We start from the raw sequence: 21,963 nt of genomic DNA, 5'->3' as shown, positions 1-21,963 counted from the left end.
TGTGTTTTGAACATTTTTAAGGTTGAGCTAAATAGATGCACGATAATCAAGGGGATGAAATGGTCTGCTCAAGAGGGTGAGTGGGCTTCACCTGCTCCTCTTCTTTACAGTAGTTTGGATTTTGAAAATAGAGGATAACAAAGACAGACCTATACTGTACAACACTCGGCCTAATGTGGCAGCTGTATATAGAGAAACAGATTCTGCTTTACAACATTTTAATGGCAATGGAACAACATTGTGTGTCACCTTAATGATTTTTTTAAAAAAGTCCTGTAAACATGCTCGATTGTGAGGCTCTGAGAACAGCCCCGCTTCAATGTACATTGATCTGCTCTGTCAGTTTCAGTGTGGTTCGCTTGAAGTTCTCCCGGCTGCTGACATTTAACCTCGAAGATATGGCAACAGCAGCCAAGCCTGAGAGGGACAGACTCACCATAAAAGAGGCCCATTTTCTGTAACTGGAGAGCGATGCTGCAGAGATAGCAGAGGCACTGGCAAGTGGTCCCAGGGGATAGGAGGGATTGACACATGCCACATCAAGTATGTCCTTCGTGCAAAGTTGCACGAGAGATCGGTTAGGGACATATCTAGACATAATAGCCACGAGGTTGTCAGGAAGTCCTCAGTACTTCCCCTGCGCGTTAGGAAGCACAGTGTTCACTTGTTCTCCCCTAGGTTAACAAAGTCTTTCCTCCTTGAGTATGGATATTGGGAGACTTTGCCTTGGCAGCAGTGACCAGCACACTGAGGCAGCAGCAACCTGGAATGATTCCGAAGCAACACTCGATCCTCATGTGAACGTCTAGAAGTTGTAAATCTACTGATCCAATTTCTGTCAGTAGGTCAGAAACACACTCTGTACACTGAGCACATCATTACATGTGCAGAATACACATATGCAAAAGCATATGCACCGGGGAGCTGTTTCTAACTCCACATTTACAGATACCATTTACCAAGACCCAGCTACAGCCACTTGTCTCTGTTTTTTCTGTTGATATCATTCTCACTCTCAGTTTTAATATCTGTTTTGCAGCTCACACTCAGTTCTCCTCCTCTGCTTAAGTATTCCTTCCTCTTACATATTCATAACTTTTGTACCAATTCTATATGCTTTTAAACTCCTTTTTAGACTTCTGCTTTCATTCTCTGCATACTATTCACTCACATCGTCACTCTGAATTTACTTGTTTTCTTTCCTTACCCAATTTACTTTTGATTCTGTTATGCTGTTACTGCATCTCTCCTACTTTACCACATTTTAAAAGATGTGATGAATTCAATCGCACAAGTAATATGGGGTATACTTGTGGTAGACAATCACATTGGTGGATGGGATCCGAAGAGTTTGCCTGAAAGAAACGCCACCCAAGAGCTTTGGTAGAAGGGAGAGGAGAATGCTAAACAGGCAGAATACATCATTGCCGAAGGACAATGTTTATTTACACAGACAATACAGGCAGTCCCCAGGTTACATACGAGTTCCATTCCTGAGTCCGTCTTTAAGTCAGATTTGTATGCAAGTCGGAACAAGTACATCCGGTATTATTTAGCATCAGTTAGTCAAACGTTTGTCTTAGTACATAGTATATATTTTACCTTTTTATACATATAAAACACTTAAGAAACGTGTGTATTCCAATAATTAAACCACTGCGTTGCTTAGTAATAATTGTAGCTTTCATCGGGGCAGGGCCTTTCACATGCTCCATTATTCTCACTTTATCTGTTATCCTTTAAAATTGGTCCAATCGTTGACCGACTGTAGCCTAACAGCTTTCCAATGACCGATGGCGTTTCACCTCTTTCCAAACGCTTTATTATTTCCATTTTATTTTCAATCGCGATCGCTTCCCGTCAATAGAACAGAAACACTGTGGGCAGCGGGTCCCGAGCTCCACCGGGTCCTAAGGACCGCCACACTGAATTCCCTGGGCCCTAAAGTGGGGGCTGTGCTGGGTTTGGGTATTTGATCCTCCACAATATTCCGCATGGGAATTTAAACTGGAGGTGGCAATGTTTTTTTTTAAAACGAGGTCAAGTTGCGAGCTCGACATCAATCCGGCACGGATGGTATGGGAGTCACTGGATCGACATCAACCCGGCACGGGAATGGTCTGTCACTAAATCGAACTCGATTCTCTCGCCCGGTGCTGATCCGGGGTCAGGGTGAATCTTACTAAGAAAAATTTAAGCCAAATACAAAGTTAAACACTCAACACAGTGTCAACGGCAACAACTTAAAATGGCAGACAGCATCACGATCTGACTTAAAATGACGGACAGTGTTCTCCTTCCTCAGTTCGTAAGTACAAGTTGTCCATAAGTCAGATATTCATAACTCAGGGACTACCTGTATTATATAACATGTTTTCCACCTTCAGTGTTAAAACTGCCTTTGTACAGTATCAGCTTCCAGCCTATGAAGTCTGGTAAACCATATATTTAATACATACCATACTTTCTCAGGACCTCCATCACTCCATCGTTCATAGCCCACATCCAATCGCCTTGCCCAACTTCAAATACCACGAGCACCACATCCAAATACCAATCTGCCAATTGAGCCTAACCCACCTTGTCCCCTACCCATTCACTACCATCAATTACTGAGGCCTCCTCCTCACTGACATCTCAGCCCAACTCAACTGGAGCACCACTATTGATCAACGGCCACCTTCTCCTTAATAATCTCCTAACTTAGCCTTCTCAAGCTTGCCCTGGCTTTAAAGATCAAGCCTGGAAAGGTCACTAACTTTCTGACAACCCCTGGCTCAACTATCTACTCATCATCTGGCCACCATTTCAATGCCAGGACTCTCCCCGGACTCTAATTTTTTTGGAAGCTCTCTCCTCATGATCTCTGAACCTTCTCCCCATCCATCTCCCTCCTACCAACCACCCATTTGCCTGTGACTCAGTTCCAGATATGCCTAATTTGATTTGTGCACTCACAATGGTGGAACACATTAGGGAAAAGCCATTAATATTGGAAGATCTACACGATGCCTTGGGCCTACTCAGGTGCTACTTCATTTTACAGAAAATAATTGCTGACTTTTTATACTCCATCAAATTAATGGTACTGTACTGCCACCATTCATCCTCTGAGCAAAAATATTATTAGCATTAGCCAAGGAATCAAAATAGGAAGTATGTGTTGAGTGGAACAGTCAATTCATTTAACATATTTAACAGGAAATAGGAATCTGAGGTTGTTGTGGATATATCTAGCTCAATGTTTGCTAGCTTGAAAATATAAAAGAGGTACTGTACGAACAAAAAGGGTGCTACTGTTAAAGGCCAGTCCCTGGACTCATCCTATTCAAAATAATGGTCTCTATCCTGTTGAAAGAATATTAACAGGGTAATGTTTGGTCTTTGAGATCAAAATCTGGAAGTAATATTAAGAATTCAGTTATTATTCCTGATGGGAAATCACTAAGTAGACCATCAGAGCATTAACATTAATTAAAGTCAGAATAAATTGTTTGCCCTAAGAAATAGTTGAAAGAACAGGTTGTAAACAGATGATTAAAAGCGGATAGGGACATTAGACAACGTTACCTGCAATAAGTTACTGTGAAAGCTACCTAGAAAATATTTCAAAACGACAACAAGATATTTTCGTGAGCCAAAAATCTGGGGAATAAAGAATAGTAACATCATAATTTCCCCACCAATTCATTATTGGAACACATGAAGGTGCTGACTTGTGAATCCCTGCAATTTAGTTTCATTGTATCCAGAGCGTGATAAATCTTTTCATGATGTAAAGCTAATTTTATTTGATAAGGATAAATCATTACTAAGGTAAGATAGCAATATTACTTGCAGGACATCAATGGTCAACATGTGAGGTAGGGGTATGCTGTGCTAGTTTGGAAGTACCACTTTAAAAGAGTTTGCCTGAGGAGAAACCTGAGGGAACATTGGGGCAGCTCCAGTGGGCAAAGCTCAGGTGATCTGCTACTTAATCTTTGTAAATCACAGGCCATAGAACTGAAGAACATCTGGCACAGGTCTGTGTTTCTAATTAGAAGTACCAGGAAACATGGAGAGAAGAGTGCTTATATTTTGCTCAGCTCACTTACAGGCCTTATTTCTTCCTTTCCTAGGACGTGGATCTTGCCTGTCAAGCTAACGTGTCTTCCTATCCTGGGCCTACTGAAGCAGACCTACCTCAGTGTCGTTGAGGAGAGATGCAGTCCGGAGCTCGGCTTCTTAACTGGGGCTTCGTGGAACCCAGGGTTCCACGAGAGATCATGAATTAAAAAAAATTAAACGTTGTGTTTTGAACTTTGTGCAAAGCGCGAGGCTAGCGCTCATCGTGGTGGGCAGTGACCGAACAGCCCCGTTTGCAATCTTGTTAGAGGTCTCTCAGCCCATAATGGCAGTGCTCAGTAGGACCATGTTTATGAATGGAGATAGGGGAGGTCGTTGACAATTGGTGCATTGCATGGAGGGGAGGAGGCCAGGCTGATGGTGAGCACTGTTGAGGGGAGGGGAGGATGACAGGCCGATGGTGAGCACTGTATTGCACAGAGGGGAGGATGACAGGCCGATGGTGAGCACTGTTGAGGGGAGGGGAGGATGACAGGCCGATGGTGAGCACTGTATTGCACAGAGGGGAGGATGACAGGCTGATGGTGAGCACTGTTGAGGGGAGGGGAGGATGACAGGCCGATGGTGAGCACTGTTGAGGGGAGGGGAGGATGACAGGCCGATGGTGAGCACTGTTGAGGAGAGGGGAGGATGACAGGCCGATGGTGAGCACTGTTGAGGAGAGGGGAGGATGACAGGCCGATGGTGAGCACTGTTGAGGAGAGGGGAGGATGACAGGCCGATGGTGAGCACTGTTGAGGAGAGGGGAGGATGACAGGCCGATGGTGAGCACTGTTGAGGAGAGGGGAGGATGACAGGCCGATGGTGAGCACTGTTGAGGGGAGGGGAGGATGACAGGCCGATGGTGAGCACTGTTGAGGAGAGGGGAGGATGACAGGCCGATGGTGAGCACTGTTGAGGGGAGGGGAGGATGACAGGCCGATGGTGAGCACTGTTGAGGAGAGGGGAGGATGACAGGCCGATGGTGAGCACTGTTGAGGAGAGGGGAGGATGACAGGCCGATGGTGAGCACTGTATTGCACAGAGGGGAGGATGACAGGCCGATGGTGAGCACTGTATTGCACAGAGGGGAGGATGACAGGCCGATGGTGAGCACTGTTGAGGAGAGGGGAGGATGACAGGCCGATGGTGAGCACTGTTGAGGGGAGGGGAGGATGACAGGCCGATGGTGAGCACTGTATTGCACAGAGGGGAGGATGACAGGCCGATGGTGAGCACTGTTGAAGGGAGGGGAGGACGGGAGGCTGATGATGAACATGAAGTGCATTTTCCAAGCATTTGAGTGAACTTGCTCAACTTGGGCTGTGACATCAGCCCCTCCCTCCTGAATTACCCTCCCCAACTTCCCCTTACACGCCGCCAACTAACTTACGGGAATGAACAAACTCTACCGGTGCAGTAGAAAGTTGGAGGTAAATTTTCATTCCAAAGAAGGATTTCTTTTTAAATACGCACTGCAACTCAATTGCTGCTTTGCTGTTGTAAACATTGCAAAAGGTGGATTGTGTAGATTAGAAGTGAATTGTATTGTCAAGTTTTTGTATTTTTTGTGGTTTCCTTGTTTAGTTATTTATTAATTTATTATGCTGTTCTTTTTTGGTTTTTTATTAACCCCTGTTCCACTGTGCCCGGTCTGTGGCAAACAGCCTACAAATGTAACAACAGCTCCAGCAACATTGAAAAACACTGAACCACAAATCACTGCCATGTGACATGTAAAAGTGCTGATTATTTTAAACGGCTGTTGGAATCTCAATACAAACAACAAAGCTTTTAATTAAAATCAATTTACAACCTTTATTTAAATTAAATCTACCAAGACAAGACTACCTTTAGAAAAATTAAATCCATTTTTGGCTTAAGGAAGTTACTAAACAGAAATTTATGATGTTTGCCTTATGAGTTTTTAAAATGTATGAATGGGAAAGAAAGATTAATTTTAAGAAAGGTTAGCTAAGCTTAACTATGGTGTTTTCAAGAAAGGCTGGCTAACAATTCATTCTCTATTCAAAAGAACATTGACAATTATTTTCAGATTATATCTATAACTACTGATCACACTAATGCACAATGAGCTGCAGATATAGTAATTTTTATGCAGCTGTTCCCAGGGACGTGAAAATTATTTCAAGGGTTCCTCCAGGGCAAATAGGTTGAGAAAGGCTGGTCTAGAGACACTAAAGATTGCAGATGCTGAAATCTGAAGCAACAATCTGCTGGAGGAACTTAGTGGGTGTGACGGAACTAAACAATTGACCTTACAGGTTGAAAACCCTGCACCAGCCCTGACCTGCTTAGTTCCTCTAGCAGAATCCTTATTGTTCCATATCTCAGTCTGGCTCGGGAAATAACCTCCTGGTGGTTTTCTTTTTCTCCCTAAAGTTATCAATGTACTCAGCCTTCCTTGAACCCCAGATTACTACTACCATCATCCCCAGGACATGTTTGCCTAAAGCTTCCCGATAGGATAGAACAGTCAGGGGTAAGCGGGTAAATATGGTCAGCAACATTAGTTGGTAAAGCCAGCTGAATACTGGGATTTATTTCTAAGGTGAGGAATAAACAAGTATAGTGACCTCTTTGGGATGGTGCAGGGTGCCAGAGAGTATAGGTTTTTAGAGCACCTGGATTGGTTATTTGTTGAGTAATGAGCGTCTTTAATCATTTAGAGTTCCTTGTGTTTTTCTCAAGCGATTCACTCTTTGTAATGCAGTCTCCTGGTGCTTTCTGTTTAAACTTGTTAAGTTTATTTTGATAGGCTTAGGGATTCCATGTTACCTGTATTATTTATGTGGACACCGAAATAGCGCAAATTGCGGGGTCTTAGTTTTAAGAATGTTACACCTCACAGTGTCACTCGGCCAAGCCACCACGTTCTGTTGGAATTCTTATGAATAAGAAACACACACAAAACACTGGGGGAGCTCAGTAGGTCAGGCAGCATCTATGGAAACGCATACAGTCAATGTTTTGGGCCGAGAGGCTTCATCAAGACTGAAAATGAAGAGGGAAGATGCCAGAGTAAAGACTAGCTAGAAGATGAATTTGGTTGCTGTCTCTACATTGGAGTCTGTCCTTCATCTATACTTGGGTTCCAGTGCACATCATGACATTAGTTAGGATATTAGTCAGGACACACGTGAGTACTGAGCACCATTTTGCTCTGTAAAATGCAAAAGCATCATGGAAATACTGATGAAAATACAACAAATATTTAAAAGAATGCTCCCAGAACTGCAAGAATGTAGCCATCAGACAAGAGTTGAAAGATGTGGTTTTTCTTTAAGCAAAAAAATTAGAAGTGACCTGATAAAGATCTTTAAAATTTCAAAAGGTTGAGAGACAGTAGGTGTGGCGATCTGAGTCGATGCTGTAAGGGAGGCCTGTACTAGTTCTGTGCTCAGGTAGCAACACTCCCAGGGCTCAAAGTGCAACAGATGGACCTTAGATTTGTAAAGGGCATAGAAGGCTTTCCCCTGGTTACTCTACCACTCTATTGTGAGCAAAGAGAAACAGGCAGACCACCGATTAAAAGATCAGAAAGTGGCACGTGCAGTAGCTGAGCTGGGACCTATGAAGTATAGAGCATTAAGGGGTGGAACACTGATGGTTGAATGGGTATCTAGCCCACAGATTGTGGTGGTGATTTGAGAGTTTTAAAGGGGAACACTAAATTACAATGGCAGTGAATGGTGACGTTGGAGGATGAGAGGGAAAATTCTCAAGCATATATTCAGTACTTGCCTCAGACTATCTAACTATAAACCAGCTAAGACCATGGGCCAATGCAGAGGAAGTCCTCAAACTCTTGCTAAAATTTATTTCTGTGTTTGCTATGCACAAACTACAGATGCTTAAATTGATTGTGATAAATTACATCATCACATGAGAATCCAGCCATTCTACATCACCGTTCGTGTTTGGTGCCCTGTCGGCAAGCACAACATTGATAAGGAAAAACTAGAACAAGTTCTCCAATATCTAGGGCCCAATAAAAGTTACTGTTTGAGTTTTAGATTAAATTCCATGACAAGATTATAGACTGATGTCTACAATTGTAGAAGAATCCAAGATATGATTTTACAGCTAGTCTCAACGGCAACCAGGATTACTGGATTTGCTGGTGACGCCCACATCCCGTAAATAAAAGAGAAAAAAATCCAGTGCAGCAAAAAAATGGTTAATGTCTTTACCAACTGATTGGTCAGAACGTGCAATTCACTACTTTAAGCAGTGGTTGGTGTGTACACGTAATAAATTATAAATTGAGTTATTATTGCCACAAGTCACATATTATTGTCCAGCGTGTGGTGAAAACTGCCCAGCGGATTATCAGCACCCAATTGCCCACCATTGAGAACATCTACCTGGGCAGGGCGAAAAGCCATTATCAAGGATGCATCTCACCCTAACCATGGACTTTTTACTCTCCTCCCGTCCGGTAGGTGCTACAGGAGCCTCCGCTCCCGCACCAGCAGGCACAGGAAGAGCTTCTTCCCTGAGGCTGTGACCCTGCTGAACCTCACATCACAGCACTAATCAGTACTGCACTCATTTTGCACTGTCTCAGTACTTTTATATTTGTGTGCTGTAAAACTTTTTATTTGCAGTTATTTTGTAAATAACACTATTCTTTGCATTTCTGGTTAGATGCATTTCATTTGGCTTTGTATCTGTACTCAGCACAATGGCAATAAAGTTGAATCTAATCTAATGTAAAGTGAAAAACTTGTTTTTGTAGATGTAGATTATTTCAATTTAATAGTGCATTGAGGTAGTACAAGGGAAAGCAACAACAGAATGTACAATAAAGTGTTAGTTACAGAGTAGTGTTCTTTGCAGGTAGACAATAAAGTGGAAGAGCATAACAAGGTAGATTGTGAGGTCAAGAGCCCATCTTATTGTACTAGGGAACCATTCACCAGTCTTATAACAGCAAGGGAGAAGCTTTCCTTAAGCCTGGTGGTACGTGCTTTCAGGCTTTTATAGCTGTGGTAGATGAAATGCAGTGAGTTGAAGTTGTTTGGGAGGATGAAGTTAATGTGTGTTGTGACCAGGCTCTCAAAACACTTCATGATGCTAGATGCCAAAGCTACAGGTTGGTAGTCACTAAAGCATTGCCATATTTTTCTTAGTACTGGGATGATAGTACAGTAGTCTTCTTCAGGAAGGTGGGAACTTCAGATTGAAGCAGGGAGAGGTAGCGTTTATGATTCATTGTCCATGCAGAAATCTAATGGTGGAAGGGAAGAAGCTGCTCCTGAAATGTAGAATGCATCTCTCCAGGCTTCTGTACCTCCTTCTTGAGGATAGCAATGAGAAGAAGGCACGTCCTAGGTGATAGCGGTCCTTAAGGATCCATACCGCATTTTTGAGGCATAGTCTTTTGAAGATGTCTTGGATGCTGGGGAGGCTAGTGCCCATAATGGAGCTGGCTGAGCTTACAACTTCCTGCAACATTTTCGAATCCTGTGCAGTGGCCCCTCCATACCAGACGGTGAGGCAACCAGATAGTATGCTCTCCATGGTACATCTGTAGAAATTTACCAACAAACCAAGTTTCCTCACATTCCTTGTGAAATATTGCTTCTGATGTTTCTCGTTTGTAGTTGAATCAATATTTTGGGCCCAAGATAGATCTTCAGACATGTTGACACCCAGGTACTTGAAACTGCTTACCCTTTCCACTGTTGATCCCTCAATGAGGACTGGTGTATGTTCCCTCGACATCCCCTTCCTGAAGTCCACAATTAGTTCCTTGGTCTTACTGATGTTGAGTGCAAGGTTGTTGCTGTGTCACCACTCAACCAGCTGATCTATCTCGCTCTTGTACACCTCCTCATCACCATCTGAAATTCTGCCAACAGTAGTTGTGTTGTTGGCAAATTTATAGATGGCATTTGAGCTGTGCCTAGCCGCACAATTGTGTGTGTAGAGAGAGTGGAGCAGTGGGCTAAGCACATTTCCTTGAGTTGTGCCAGTGTTGATTGTTAGTGAGGTGTTATTTCTGATCTGCACAGCGTGTGGTCTCCCAGTGAGGAAGTCAAGTTGCAGAGGGAGGTACAGAAGACCAGGTTTTGGAGCTTGTTGATTAGAACTGAGGATATGATTGTGCTCAATGCTGAGCTGTCATCAATAGACAGCAGCCTGACGTAGGGATTATTATTATCCAGGTGATCCAAGGCCGAGTGAAGACCCAGTAAGACTGCATCAGTTGTAAACCTATGTTTCGGCCTAAAACATCGACTGTTTACTCTTTTCCATAGATGCTGCCTGGCCTGTTGAGTTCCTCCAGCTGTTTGTGTGTATTACTGATATTGAAATGTGTCCTGAACACCTGGAAATGTGGGTCAAATTCTCTACAGATGCAAACCCACCCAGAAATTATTTAATGCAGAGAAGAAATAAATACTCAGTTGCACAACACTGAACACAAGCAGCAATATTCCATTGAATTTCTTAACAACTGGTTGATTGCCTGTCAGTGATGAATCCAAATAATGTGCATATATTCAAATTTAAATTACAAGGACTGTAGTTTATTAAAATGTTTCTCAAAAATACAGGACATAACTTATTTAAATTCATAAAACATTCTTTTCCAACATGAACTGTTAATTAGTGCAAACAATCCATATTCCAAAGGGTAGGAAATTGTAAGCAAAGAAATTACCACATTTCCTATCTCTATTCCTATCTGTCCCATAAGTTTAAGAATTACACTAATCCGGTTTAGTGTAACTCAGGTTTATCTGCGAAAAAGAGAGTTTTCTGGACAGGACCTACAGTGAGGTCGTTACACCGAGGATACCGGAAGAGAGAAAGGGGGCGACGATGAGGAAGGAAAGGATGCTTAAGTACAGGAGACTCCAGGGGATGTACCTCTCGTAAACAGGTTCATCCTCTTGGAAGCTGTCAGGACAGAAGATACTGCCAGTCTGAGAGGTGGACAGGTCTGCGAGCTGAAAATTGGTGCAGAAGCAGAGCCGAGGAGTCAGACATCAGGAAGAGCCGTGGTAGTAGGGGACTCCATAGTAAGAGGTACGGAAAGGGGTTTCTGCGGCAACAGGCGAGATTTAAGGATGGTGTGTTGCCTCCCTGGTGCTAGGATCCAGGACATCACGGACCGATTGCAGGGAATCCTCAAGGGTGAAGGTGAACAGCCCGAAGTGGTAGTGCATGTCGGCACAAATGACATTGGGAAGAAGAGGAAGGACATTCTGCAGCGGGACTTCAGAGAACTCGGAAGAAGGCTGAAAAGCAGGACTTCCAGGGTGGTTATATCTGGTTTGCTTCCAGTTCCTCGTGCTGGAGAGGGCAGGAACAGGGAGATAATGGATCTGAATGTGTGGCTGAGGAACTGGTGCAGGAAGCAAGGATTTACATTCTTGGATCACTGGGATTTGTTTTGGGGTAGGGATGAATTGTACAAAAGAGACGGGTTGCACCTTAATAGGTGGGGGACCAGCATTCTGGCAGACAGGTTTGCCACTGCAACATGGATGTGTTTAAACTAAGTAGTGGGGGGAGGGGATGAACTGGAAATATAAGGATGGAGTTAAAGGGAAAGTGAAAATAAGTTAAAAACGGACAACAGGATCAATGGAGTAGAAAGCTCAAGAAGAGATCATGCAGTATGGCCAAGTGAAATAGGAATTGATATGAAAGGAGAGGGGAGTAACGAATTAAAAGTATTATATATGAATGCACGAAGTATAAGGAATAAAGTATATGAGCTTGAGGCTCAGTTGGAAATTGGCAAGTACGATGTTGTGGGAATAACTGAGACATGGCTTCAAGCGGACAGGGCCTGGGAAATGAATATTCAAGGATATACATCTTATCGAAAGGACAGACTGACTGGCCAAGGGGGTGGGGTGGCTCTGTTGGTGAGCAATGATATTCAGTCCCTTGTGAGGGGGGACATAGAATCAGGGGATGTAGTGTCAGTATGGATAGAACTGAGAAATTCTAAGGGTAGAAAGACCCTAATGGGAGTTATCTACAGGCCCCCAAGCAGCAGTCTGGATGTAGGGTGTAAGTTGAATGAAGAGTTAAAATTGGCATGTCGCAAAGGTAATGATACAGTTGTCATGGGGGATTTCAACATGCAGGTAGACTGGGAGAATCAGAATGGTACTGGACCCCAAGAAAGGGAGTTTGTGGAGTGCCTCCGAGATGGATTCTTAGAACAGCTTGTACTGGAGCCTACCAGGGAGAAGGCAATTCTAGATTTAATGTTGTGCAATGAACCAGATTTGATCAGGGACCTCGAGGTAAAGGAACCATTAGGAGATAGTGACCATAATATGATATGTTTTAACCTACAATTTGAGAAGGAGAAGGGAAAAATCAGATGTGTCAGTATTACAGTTGAACAAAGGGAACTATGGAGCTATGAGGGAGGAGCTGGCCAAAGTTCAATGGAACAATACCCTAGCAGGGAAGACAGTGGAACAACAATGGCAGGTATTTCTGGGAATAATGCAGAAGGTGCAGGATTGGTTCATTCCAAAGAGGAAGAAAGATCCTAAGGGGCAGCTGTGGCTGACGAGGGAAGTAAAGGGCAGTATAAAAATAAAAGAGAAGAAGTATAACATAGCAAAGATGAGCAGGAAACCGGAGGACTGGGAAGCTTTTAAAGAGCAACAGAAGATAACAAAAAAGGCAATACACCAAGAAAAAATGAGGTACGAAGATAAACTAGCCAAGAATATAAAGGGGGATGGTAAAAGCTTCTTTAGGTATGTGAATAGCAAAAAAAAGTTAAGACCAAAATTGGGCCATTGAAGACAAATGGGTGAATTTATTATGGGGAACAAGGAAATGGCAGATGAGTTGAACAGGTACTTTGGATCTGTCTTCACTAAGGAAGACACAAACAATCACCCAGATGTAATAGTGGCCAAAGGAACTAGGGTAAAGGATGAACTGAAGGAAATTTATATTAGGCAAGAAACGGTGTTGGATAGACTGTTGAGTCTGAAGGCTGATAAGTCCCCGGGACCTGATGGTCTGCATCCCAGGGTACTTAAAGAGATGGCTCTAGAAATCATGGACGCATTGGTAATCATTTTCCAATGTTCTATAGATTCAGGAACAGTTCCTGCTGATTGGAGGGTGGCTAATGTTGTCCCACTTTTCAAGAAAGGAAGGAGAGAGAAAATAGGGAATTATAGACCGGTTAGCCTGACGTCAGTGGTGGGAAAGATGCTGGAGTCAATTATAAAAGAGGAAATTATGACACATTTGGATAGCAGTAGAAGGATCAGTCCGAGTCAGCATGGATTTATGAAGGGAAAATCATGCTTGACTAATCTTCTGGAGTTTTTTGAGGATGTAACTATGAAAATGGACAAGGGAGAGAGAGCCAGTGGATGTAGTGTACCTGGACTTCCAGAAAGCTTTTGATAAAGTCCCACATAGGAGATTAGTGGGCAAAATTAGGGCACATGGTATTGGGGGCAGAGTACTGACACGGATTGAAAATTGGTTGGCTGTGACCAGTGGGGTACTGCAAGGTTCGGTGCTGGGACCGCAGCTGTTTACAATATACATTAATGATTTAGATGAAGGGATTAAAAGTAACATTAGCAAATTTGCCGATGACACAAAGCTGGGTGGCAGTGTGAAATGTCAGGAGGATGTTCTGAGAATGCAGGGTGACTTGGACAGGTTGGGTGAGTGGGCAAATGTATGGCAGATGCAGTTTAATGTGGATAAATGTGAGGTTATCCACTTTGGTGGCAAGAACAGGAAGGCAGATTACTATCTAAATGGAGTCAAGTTAGGAAAAGGGGAAGTACAATGAGATCTAGGTGTTCTTGTACATCAGTCAATGAAAGCAAGCATGCAGGTACAGCAGGCAGTGAAGAAAGCTAATGGCATGCTGGCCTTTATAACAAGAGGAATTGAGTATAGGAGTAAAGAGGTCCTTCTGCATTTGTACAGGGCCCTGGTGAGACCCCACTTGGAGTATTGTGTGCAGTTTTGGTCTCCAAATTTGAGGAAGAACATTCTTGCTATTGAGGGAGTGCAGCGTAGGTTCACAAGGTTAATTCCCGGAATGGCGGGACTGTCATATGTTGAAAGATTGGAGCGACCGGGTTTGTATACACTGGAATTTAGAAGGATGAGAGTGGATCTGATTGAAACATATAAGATTATTAAGGGATTGGACACGCTGGAGGCAGGAAGCATGTTCCCGCTGATGGGTGAGTCCAGAACTAGAGGCCACAGCTTAAGAATAAGGGGTAGGCCATTTAGAACAGAGATGCGGAAAAACTTTTTCACCCAGAGAGTGGTGGAAATGTGGAATGCTCTGCCTCAGAAGGCAGTGGAGGCCAAGTCTCTGGATGCATTCAAGAGAGTTAGATAGAGCTCTTATAGATAGCGGGGTCAAGGGATATGGGGAGAGGGCAGGAACGGGGTACTGATTGTGTATGATCAGCCATGATCACAGTGGATGGCGGTGCTGGCTAGAAGGGCCGAATGGCCTACTCCTGCACTTACTGTCTATTGTCTATAACCCCCAAAGATGTGAGGTACAGAGGAAATTTAAGTGCTGTATAAAACTAAATGGACCAATATTGCCTGTGACATTGCTAATTACAGGCAGCAAGGTTTTTTCAAAGACCTGTTCCAGAAGTATATTTTGATTAAGGCTGTCTGAGGTTTAAAAAGTGAATAAGCCAAAATTGTCATTCATTCTGAATTAAACTACATGGGGTGGAAAAAAAATACATTAACTAGTTCTGATGCCTGGCTATTGATGTAAGTATCAAGGCCACAGAGTTAGTTCTCAGGAATTTTTTGTGGTTGAAGATGGGCTCACATTGAAGAATGCAATAACAGTGCAACCATGTTTTTTTGCATACATCTGTGCAGCATCACACTAGATAAAGGAAAATTTTACATCTGTACAAGCAGTCACCATTAGACCTACGGACACCACTGGAATCTGATGCACAAATCGCAAACATTTGCCAAAAGAGTTTTCAACTACTGTCAACTGGAGTTTTGCCAAGAAAACATCACAGGCAAACAAAATCATTCTAAAAATGATGAACAACATCTAGCATATTCACAAGCCCCATGGAATCTGTATACCATTTATTTTTATGAAACACCCCACTATATAAGTGGCTGTAAGGAATGAGATTGCCACAAAGTCAACAAGGAAATACTCTTGAATCAATAGCGTAGTACAGACAGAATCATACTTCATCATAAATAACCAGAGAAATAAGCACTTGCACTGATAGAACTATAATTACATCTCAGCTGCAAAGAAACATTGGGTTCATTGAAAGCCAGCAGTTTTCTCTTTTGTCTCTCATGGTTTCTTGGTACCACATGGGACATGCTGGTGGGCAGACAGTGCCCTAGCTCCTCCCCCCAAGTCCCCAACTCCCCTCCCCACCCCCGCTACAACTAATAGGAAACTCTCTGCCAGTGATACTGAGCAAGAAAAGGCATGGGAATGCAGACTAAAGATTGCTAGCCTTGACCTCAGCTTGCTGGCTTCTCTGAGAGGATTAATGTAATTGATACAAAGCCAAACTGAAAAATCAAGAGGTATACTGAACTACTTTTAACATCCAAGTTTAAGTTTAAAGGAATTATTAGTAATCTAAATTTTATATTATCTTCTGACATAATTAGTGAGAGCTGAATGGTGTTGAGGAGAGACTTGCACCTAGGTTCATCACTGCTTGCACAGAATTTGTTTTCCCTGCTCTGCTAAATGGGGAAGTAAACATCAGCTCACTTGCTGCCAAAAAAAAATCATTACGAATACTGGACCTGGGAAGGCTTTTCATCTTGTTAGTAAATGCATCAACACATTGACTGGCACGAAACATCAAAGCTGCAGGGTACAATAATTAAATAACTGAAATGGATAGAGACCTCCAAAGAAATGTGTGTGACATCATATGAGGAATTGAGCACCTTGGGCCACACTTTGAAGGGACTAAAGGTGTTCCACAGCAGGAAGAAATTAAACAAGATTAAAACTAAATTGTGTTTTTTTCTCATTTTAAAATTAACCCTTATGTGCCCCAAAGCAGAGAGCCTTCAGAGAGCTTTATGGGAAAGCACGGCTACTTATCGAATTGTGTATCAATTGCAGCATGCTGTTATTCACCACACATAAATTAAAATTAGAGGTACAGTGCGTTGGCTGATGAAGTTAACTAAAGGAAATCAGACTTGGAAAGGGACACTTACCTTCTACAGCTCTTTTGAAGAAAACTTTGCAACTACCGCAGGTAAGGACACCATAATGACATCCTGACGCTTCATCTGCACAAACCAAACAGACCTTCAAAGGCGTTGTGGTCACCGACGAGCAACTTCGATCCAGTCTAATAGGGGAGCTGAAAAAGATGGGAAATTTCCAATGTTAGAAGGATGCTATGAATCTCTTTTCACAGACATGATGGACTCGTACCAGCTGGCTAAAGTCACAATGGTACAAGAACAAGCAAAACCATTTCAGATCATAAGGAAACATCTGTCAACTTTGAAACAGTTTGGGGTCACGATTCTTAAACTTCCTGGTTTACTTTAGGAAATGTTGCAACCCCTGAACATGATGGAGATAGTCACTCCATCAAAGCTCACCCACACCAATAGGAGTCAAAAAAGGTACCTATTACAAGTTTCAGGGTTATATGAGGTACAAGTTTATATGGGTTATCATTCATTGTGTCAGGAACAACAGCAATTCACTGACAATTATTTTTCTGAAAATCACATTGCAGCAAATAACCTTGCAACCTTATTACCTATTAGTGGCAGTTGAATAACCTGTTATTCTGTCTTGGTTGAAAGAGCTTGCCACAACACAAAACATCTTTTAATATGTCTTAAATGAGCTGTATCCTTATACAGTGGCATGCAAAAGTTTGGGCAGGCGTGGTCAAAATTTCTGTTACTGTGAATAACTAAGAAAATAAAAGATGTCCTGACTTCCAAAAGTTACCTTTTAAATTTTCTTATTTTATAGTTTCAAAATAACAAAAATGGGAAAGGGCCCAAAGCAAAGGTTTGGGCACCCTGCATGGTCAGTACTTAGTAACACCCCCTTGGTGAGACCCAACGCAGACTGAGAGACCGTTTCGCTGAACACCTACGCTCGGTCAGCCAGAAAAAGCAGGATCTCCCAGTGGCCACACATTTTAATTCCATGTCTCATTCCCATTCTGATATGTCTATCCATGGCCTCCTCTATTGTCAAAATGAATCCAAACTCAGGTTGGAGGAACAACACCTTATATACCGGCTGGGTAGCCTCCAACCTGATGGCATGAACATTGACTTCTCTAACTTCCATTAATGCCCCTCCTCCCCTTCTTACCCCATCCCTGACATATTTAGTTGTTTGCCTGTTCTCCATTTCCCTCTGGTGCTCCCACTCCCTCCTTTCTTTCTCCTGAGGCCTCCTGTCCCATGATCCTTTCCCTTCTCCAGCTCTGTATCACTTTCGCCAATCACCTTTCCAGCTCTTAGTTTCATCCCACCCCCTCCGGTCTTCTCCTATCATTTCGCATTTCCCCCTCCCCTCACTACTTTCAAATCTCTTACTATCTTTCCTTTCGGTTAGTCCTGACGAAGGGTCTCGGCCCGAAACGTCGACAGCGCTTCTCCCTATAGATGCTGCCTGGCCTGCTGTGTTCCACCAGCATTTTGTGTGTGTTGTTGTTTGAATTTCCAGCATCTGCATCCTCGTGTTAACGCTTTCTGTAGCCAGCTACAAGTCCTTCAATTCTTGTTTGGGGGATTTTCGGCCATTCTTCCTTGCAAAAGGCTTCTAGTTCTGTGAGATTCTTGGGCTGTCTTGCATGCACTGCTCTTTTGAGGTCTATCCACAGATTTTCGATAGTGTTTAGGTCTAGGGACTGTGAGGGCCATGGCAAAACTTTCAGCTTGCACCTCTTGAGGTAGTCCATTGTGGATTTTGAGGTGTGTTTAGGATAATTATCCTGTTGTAGAAGCTATCCTCTTTTCATCTTCAGCTTTTTTACAGACGGTGTGATGTTTGCTTCCCGAATTTGCTGATACTTAATTGAATTCATTCTTCCCTCTACCAATGAAATGTTTCCCGTGCCACTGGCTGCAACACAAGCCCAAAGCATGATTGATCCACCCCCGTGCTTTACAGTTGGAGAGGTGTTCTTTTCATGAAATTCTGCACCCTTTTTTCTCCAAACATACCTTTGTTCATGTGGCCAAAAAGTTCTATTTTAACTTCATCAGTCCACAGGACTTGTTTCCAAAATGCATCAGGCTTGTTTAGATGTTCCTTTGCAAACTTCTGATGCTGAATTTTGTGGTGAGGATGCAGGAAAGGTTTTCTTCTGATGACTCTTCCATGAAGGTCATATTTGTGCAGGCGTCACTGCACAGTAGAACAGTGCACCACCACTCCAGAGTCTGTTAAATCTTCCTGAAGGTCTTTTGCAGTCAAACAGGGGTTTTGATTTGCCTTTCTAGCAATCCTATTAGCAGTTCTCTCGGAAAGTTTTCTTGGTCTTCCAGACCTCAACTTGACCTCTACTATTCCTGTTAACTGCCATTTTTTAATTACATTACAAATTGAGGAAACAACAACCTAAAAACACTTTGCTATCTTTTTATAGCCTTCTCCTGCTTTGTGGGCATCATTTATTTTAATTTTCAGAGTGCTAGGCAGCTGCTTAGAGGAGCCCATGGCTGCTGATTGTTGGGACAAGGTTTGAGGAGTCAGGGTATTTATAAAGCTTTGAAATTTGCATCACCTGGCCTTTCCTAATTATGACTATGAACAAGCCACAGCCCTAACAAACTAATTAATGTCTGAGACCTTGATAAAAGTTATCTGAGAGCTCAAATCTCTTGCGTTGCCCAAACTTTTTCATCGTGCTCCTTTCCTTTTTTTCACTCTAAAATTGTACAAAACAAAAGCAATACACTAATCTTGCTTAAAATATTGAAAAGAATGTTTCTTCTTTAACTTTATGACTCTTGGAGGTCAGTTCATCTTCTACTCACTTAACTATTCACAGTGACAGAAATTTTGACCAGGGGTGCTCAAACTTTTGCACGACACTGTAAGTATTAGTAGTACAAAATAAAAACATATGTCTTGCAGGCTTAGAAAATTGGATACAACTCCGGATAAGTGTTAAAGATTTGACACTTATTTAAATCTTATTTAAACCCATTTATTCTTGCTCTTATTGTTTCTCCAGCTCTCACTGATTAAATTCAATATGGTGTGCAAGCATTTCTACAGAGGGACTCTGCTGACCATTGGTTACTTCCAGAACACACAAAGCAGGCCAGCAGAGTTATCTTCAAATAGGGTTAAGTCAACCACAATAACTCCACAATTACAGTACAAGGAAAAATCTTTCTGCCAGAATAGCTCCCACTGGCTCGAGCCCGAATATCTGTCTCAGTGTCGTTTTTGAGGTGATATCCAGGGCAGAGAATGGTTTGAGAAGGCAACACAATTCAAAGTGACCCCTGAAGCAATCTTTCTCTCTGTGACTGGTGGTTCCTAAGGGAGCTGTTCTAACAGCAAGACTACTTGCTGCAGTGTGACATTAAATGCGATGCTTTGAAACATTGCAACTCTGCATTCTGTGCCAATACTGAAGGATGAAACCACCTACACAACAATAATTCATTATACACAGCCCACTTATATATGCAGACAATTTGTGGTTTCGATATTTCTACTTTGTACGTGGACTCTGAGTGGAGGCTAATGACAGGGCTTAATTGGAAGGAGTTTTCCCTGCATTATGATAGGGAATCACCTCTCCGATTTTATACCTGACCAATCCTGATGTGAAATTGCAGGCCTCATTAATTTCAAGAGAGTTTGGTAACAGATTAAGGGACAAAGGAAAGAAGTATCCTTTCCAATAATTTTACTTCAGTTTAATGTTTTCAATTATTCTTTAAGTATTTAGAAGTATTTCAATTAACATGAAATAAACCATTGCAGTTTTTAAGTCTCTATTATCTTTTAACTTTCTGAACTATTTAAAGATTCCAGAATCATTTAAAAGTTCTAAATCATTTACAGGCTTTGACTGTAGCCATAGCTCCACCCCACTCCATTCCCACACTTCTAGTTTGAGGTTTTGTCTTCTTTTAAATCCTGTCAGAATGTTTTGAGGCCTATTCACTGCTTCCTAACTCCACCGTGAGTGAGGTTAGCCCTTTGCATCTTTGCACGTGTGGGTATGAAGGTGGGGATTCTGGATGGTGAACTGGGTCCAGAAAGATCCAGCTTGTTGATAAAGTAATCAAGTATTAGAACACAGAAAAATGTGGAACAGAAACAAGCCCCTGGGCCCACAATGTTGTGCTGAACTAATTAAATTAGTAATCAAATGCCCAACTAAATTAATCCTTTCTGCCTACAAAATGGCCTTATCCTTCCATTTCCAGCACCTTCATGTGCCTGCCTACGAGTCTCATGAAAGCCTCTATCCTACTTGCCTTCACACCACTCCAGACAGCCCATTCCAGACGCTGTTATGAGTCTTGCCACTAACAATGTACTGTCTCAATATTTTATTTCCCAAAGTGCAATACTTCACGTTTGGCTGGGAAAACTACTGTACATCTGCTATTTCTCTGTCCATATTTATAATGGATTTGTATCCCACTGTATTCTTTGCCAATCTTCTTCACTACCCAGAACACCACCGATCTTCATAACGTCTGCAAACCTACTAACCTACCCACTTATGTTTTCATCTGGGTAATTTATATGTATCATAAACAGTATGGATCCCTGCACAACAACTCCAGTCATTGACCGTCGTCCAGAGTAAGACTGATTGACCATTACACTCTGTCTTCCATGGGCGCCAATTCTGAATCCAAACAGCAAATTCACTGTGGATTCGATGCTTTTTAATCTTCTGGAGGAGCCTTCCATAAAGAACTTACCAAACGCCTTACTAAAATCCATACAGACAACATCTACATCTCTACATTCATCAATCACCTTCATCATCTCTTCAAAAAAAACCTCAGTCAAGTTAGTAAAACACAACTTGCCCTGCACAAAGCCAAGCTGACTGCCCCTACTTAGGCCATGGTTTTTCAAATGCTCATAAATCTTATCACTAAGAGTTCTCTCCAGTAACTTCCCACAGATGTGAGACTTATTGGTCTATATTTTCCAGGATTATCTCTGGTTCCCTTCTTGAATAATGGAACACGTGCCTCTTGCCAGTCCACTGAGATTTCACCTGTGGCTAGAGAGAACACTATCTGATCTCTTGTCTCTGCCTTAATAAGCTGGTGTGTATCCCATCAGAACCTGGGACCTATCCATCTTAATGTTCTTTAATAGACCCAGCACTACCTACTTCTTCTTCTCTAAATGCCCTGCAAAATGCATGCTTCATACAGATCTCATGTCTTTCTCCTTGGTAAATACTGATGCAATGTACTCACTTAGGACCTCAACCACATCCTCTGCCTCTAAGCACATATTCCCTCTTTTATCCTTCAGTGCTCTTACCCTCTCCCTAGTTAATCCTCTTGCTTTTGATGTATGTATAGAATGCCTTGGGATCCCCTTTAATCTTACTTGTCAAGGACATTTCATGGCCTCTCCTGACTCTCCTAATTCCCTTCTCGATATCTTTTCTAGTTTCTTTATAATCCTCAAAGGCTCTGTTTGAATTCAGCTTCCCTTTTCTTCTTGACTAAATTCACCGCCTCTCTTGATATCCAAGGTTCCCTTACCTTGCCACCTCACCCTTCCTTCTTACCGGTACATGCCTAGCTTGTACTCTGTGCAGTTGGTCTTTTTGTTTA

The 21,963-nt window shown here is 42.5% G+C and overlaps 1 protein-coding gene across 2 annotated transcripts in view; it reads right to left on the bottom strand.

The window, feature by feature from the left end:
* Positions 1 to 21,963, bottom strand: part of nr3c2 (nuclear receptor subfamily 3, group C, member 2) — a 354,577-nt gene that overhangs the window by 103,515 nt on the left and 229,099 nt on the right. For both annotated transcript variants that reach the window (XM_073042920.1, XM_073042919.1), the window contains exon 3: positions 16,360 to 16,508. In XM_073042920.1, coding sequence (XP_072899021.1) covers positions 16,360 to 16,508 — 149 coding nt within the window. The remainder of the gene's footprint in view (positions 1 to 16,359; positions 16,509 to 21,963) is intronic.

This window comes from Hemitrygon akajei, chromosome 4 (genome assembly GCF_048418815.1).
Source record: "Hemitrygon akajei chromosome 4, sHemAka1.3, whole genome shotgun sequence".
NCBI classification, from domain to species: Eukaryota; Metazoa; Chordata; class Chondrichthyes; order Myliobatiformes; family Dasyatidae; genus Hemitrygon; species Hemitrygon akajei.
This window is presented reverse-complemented; position numbering and strand designations above follow the sequence as displayed.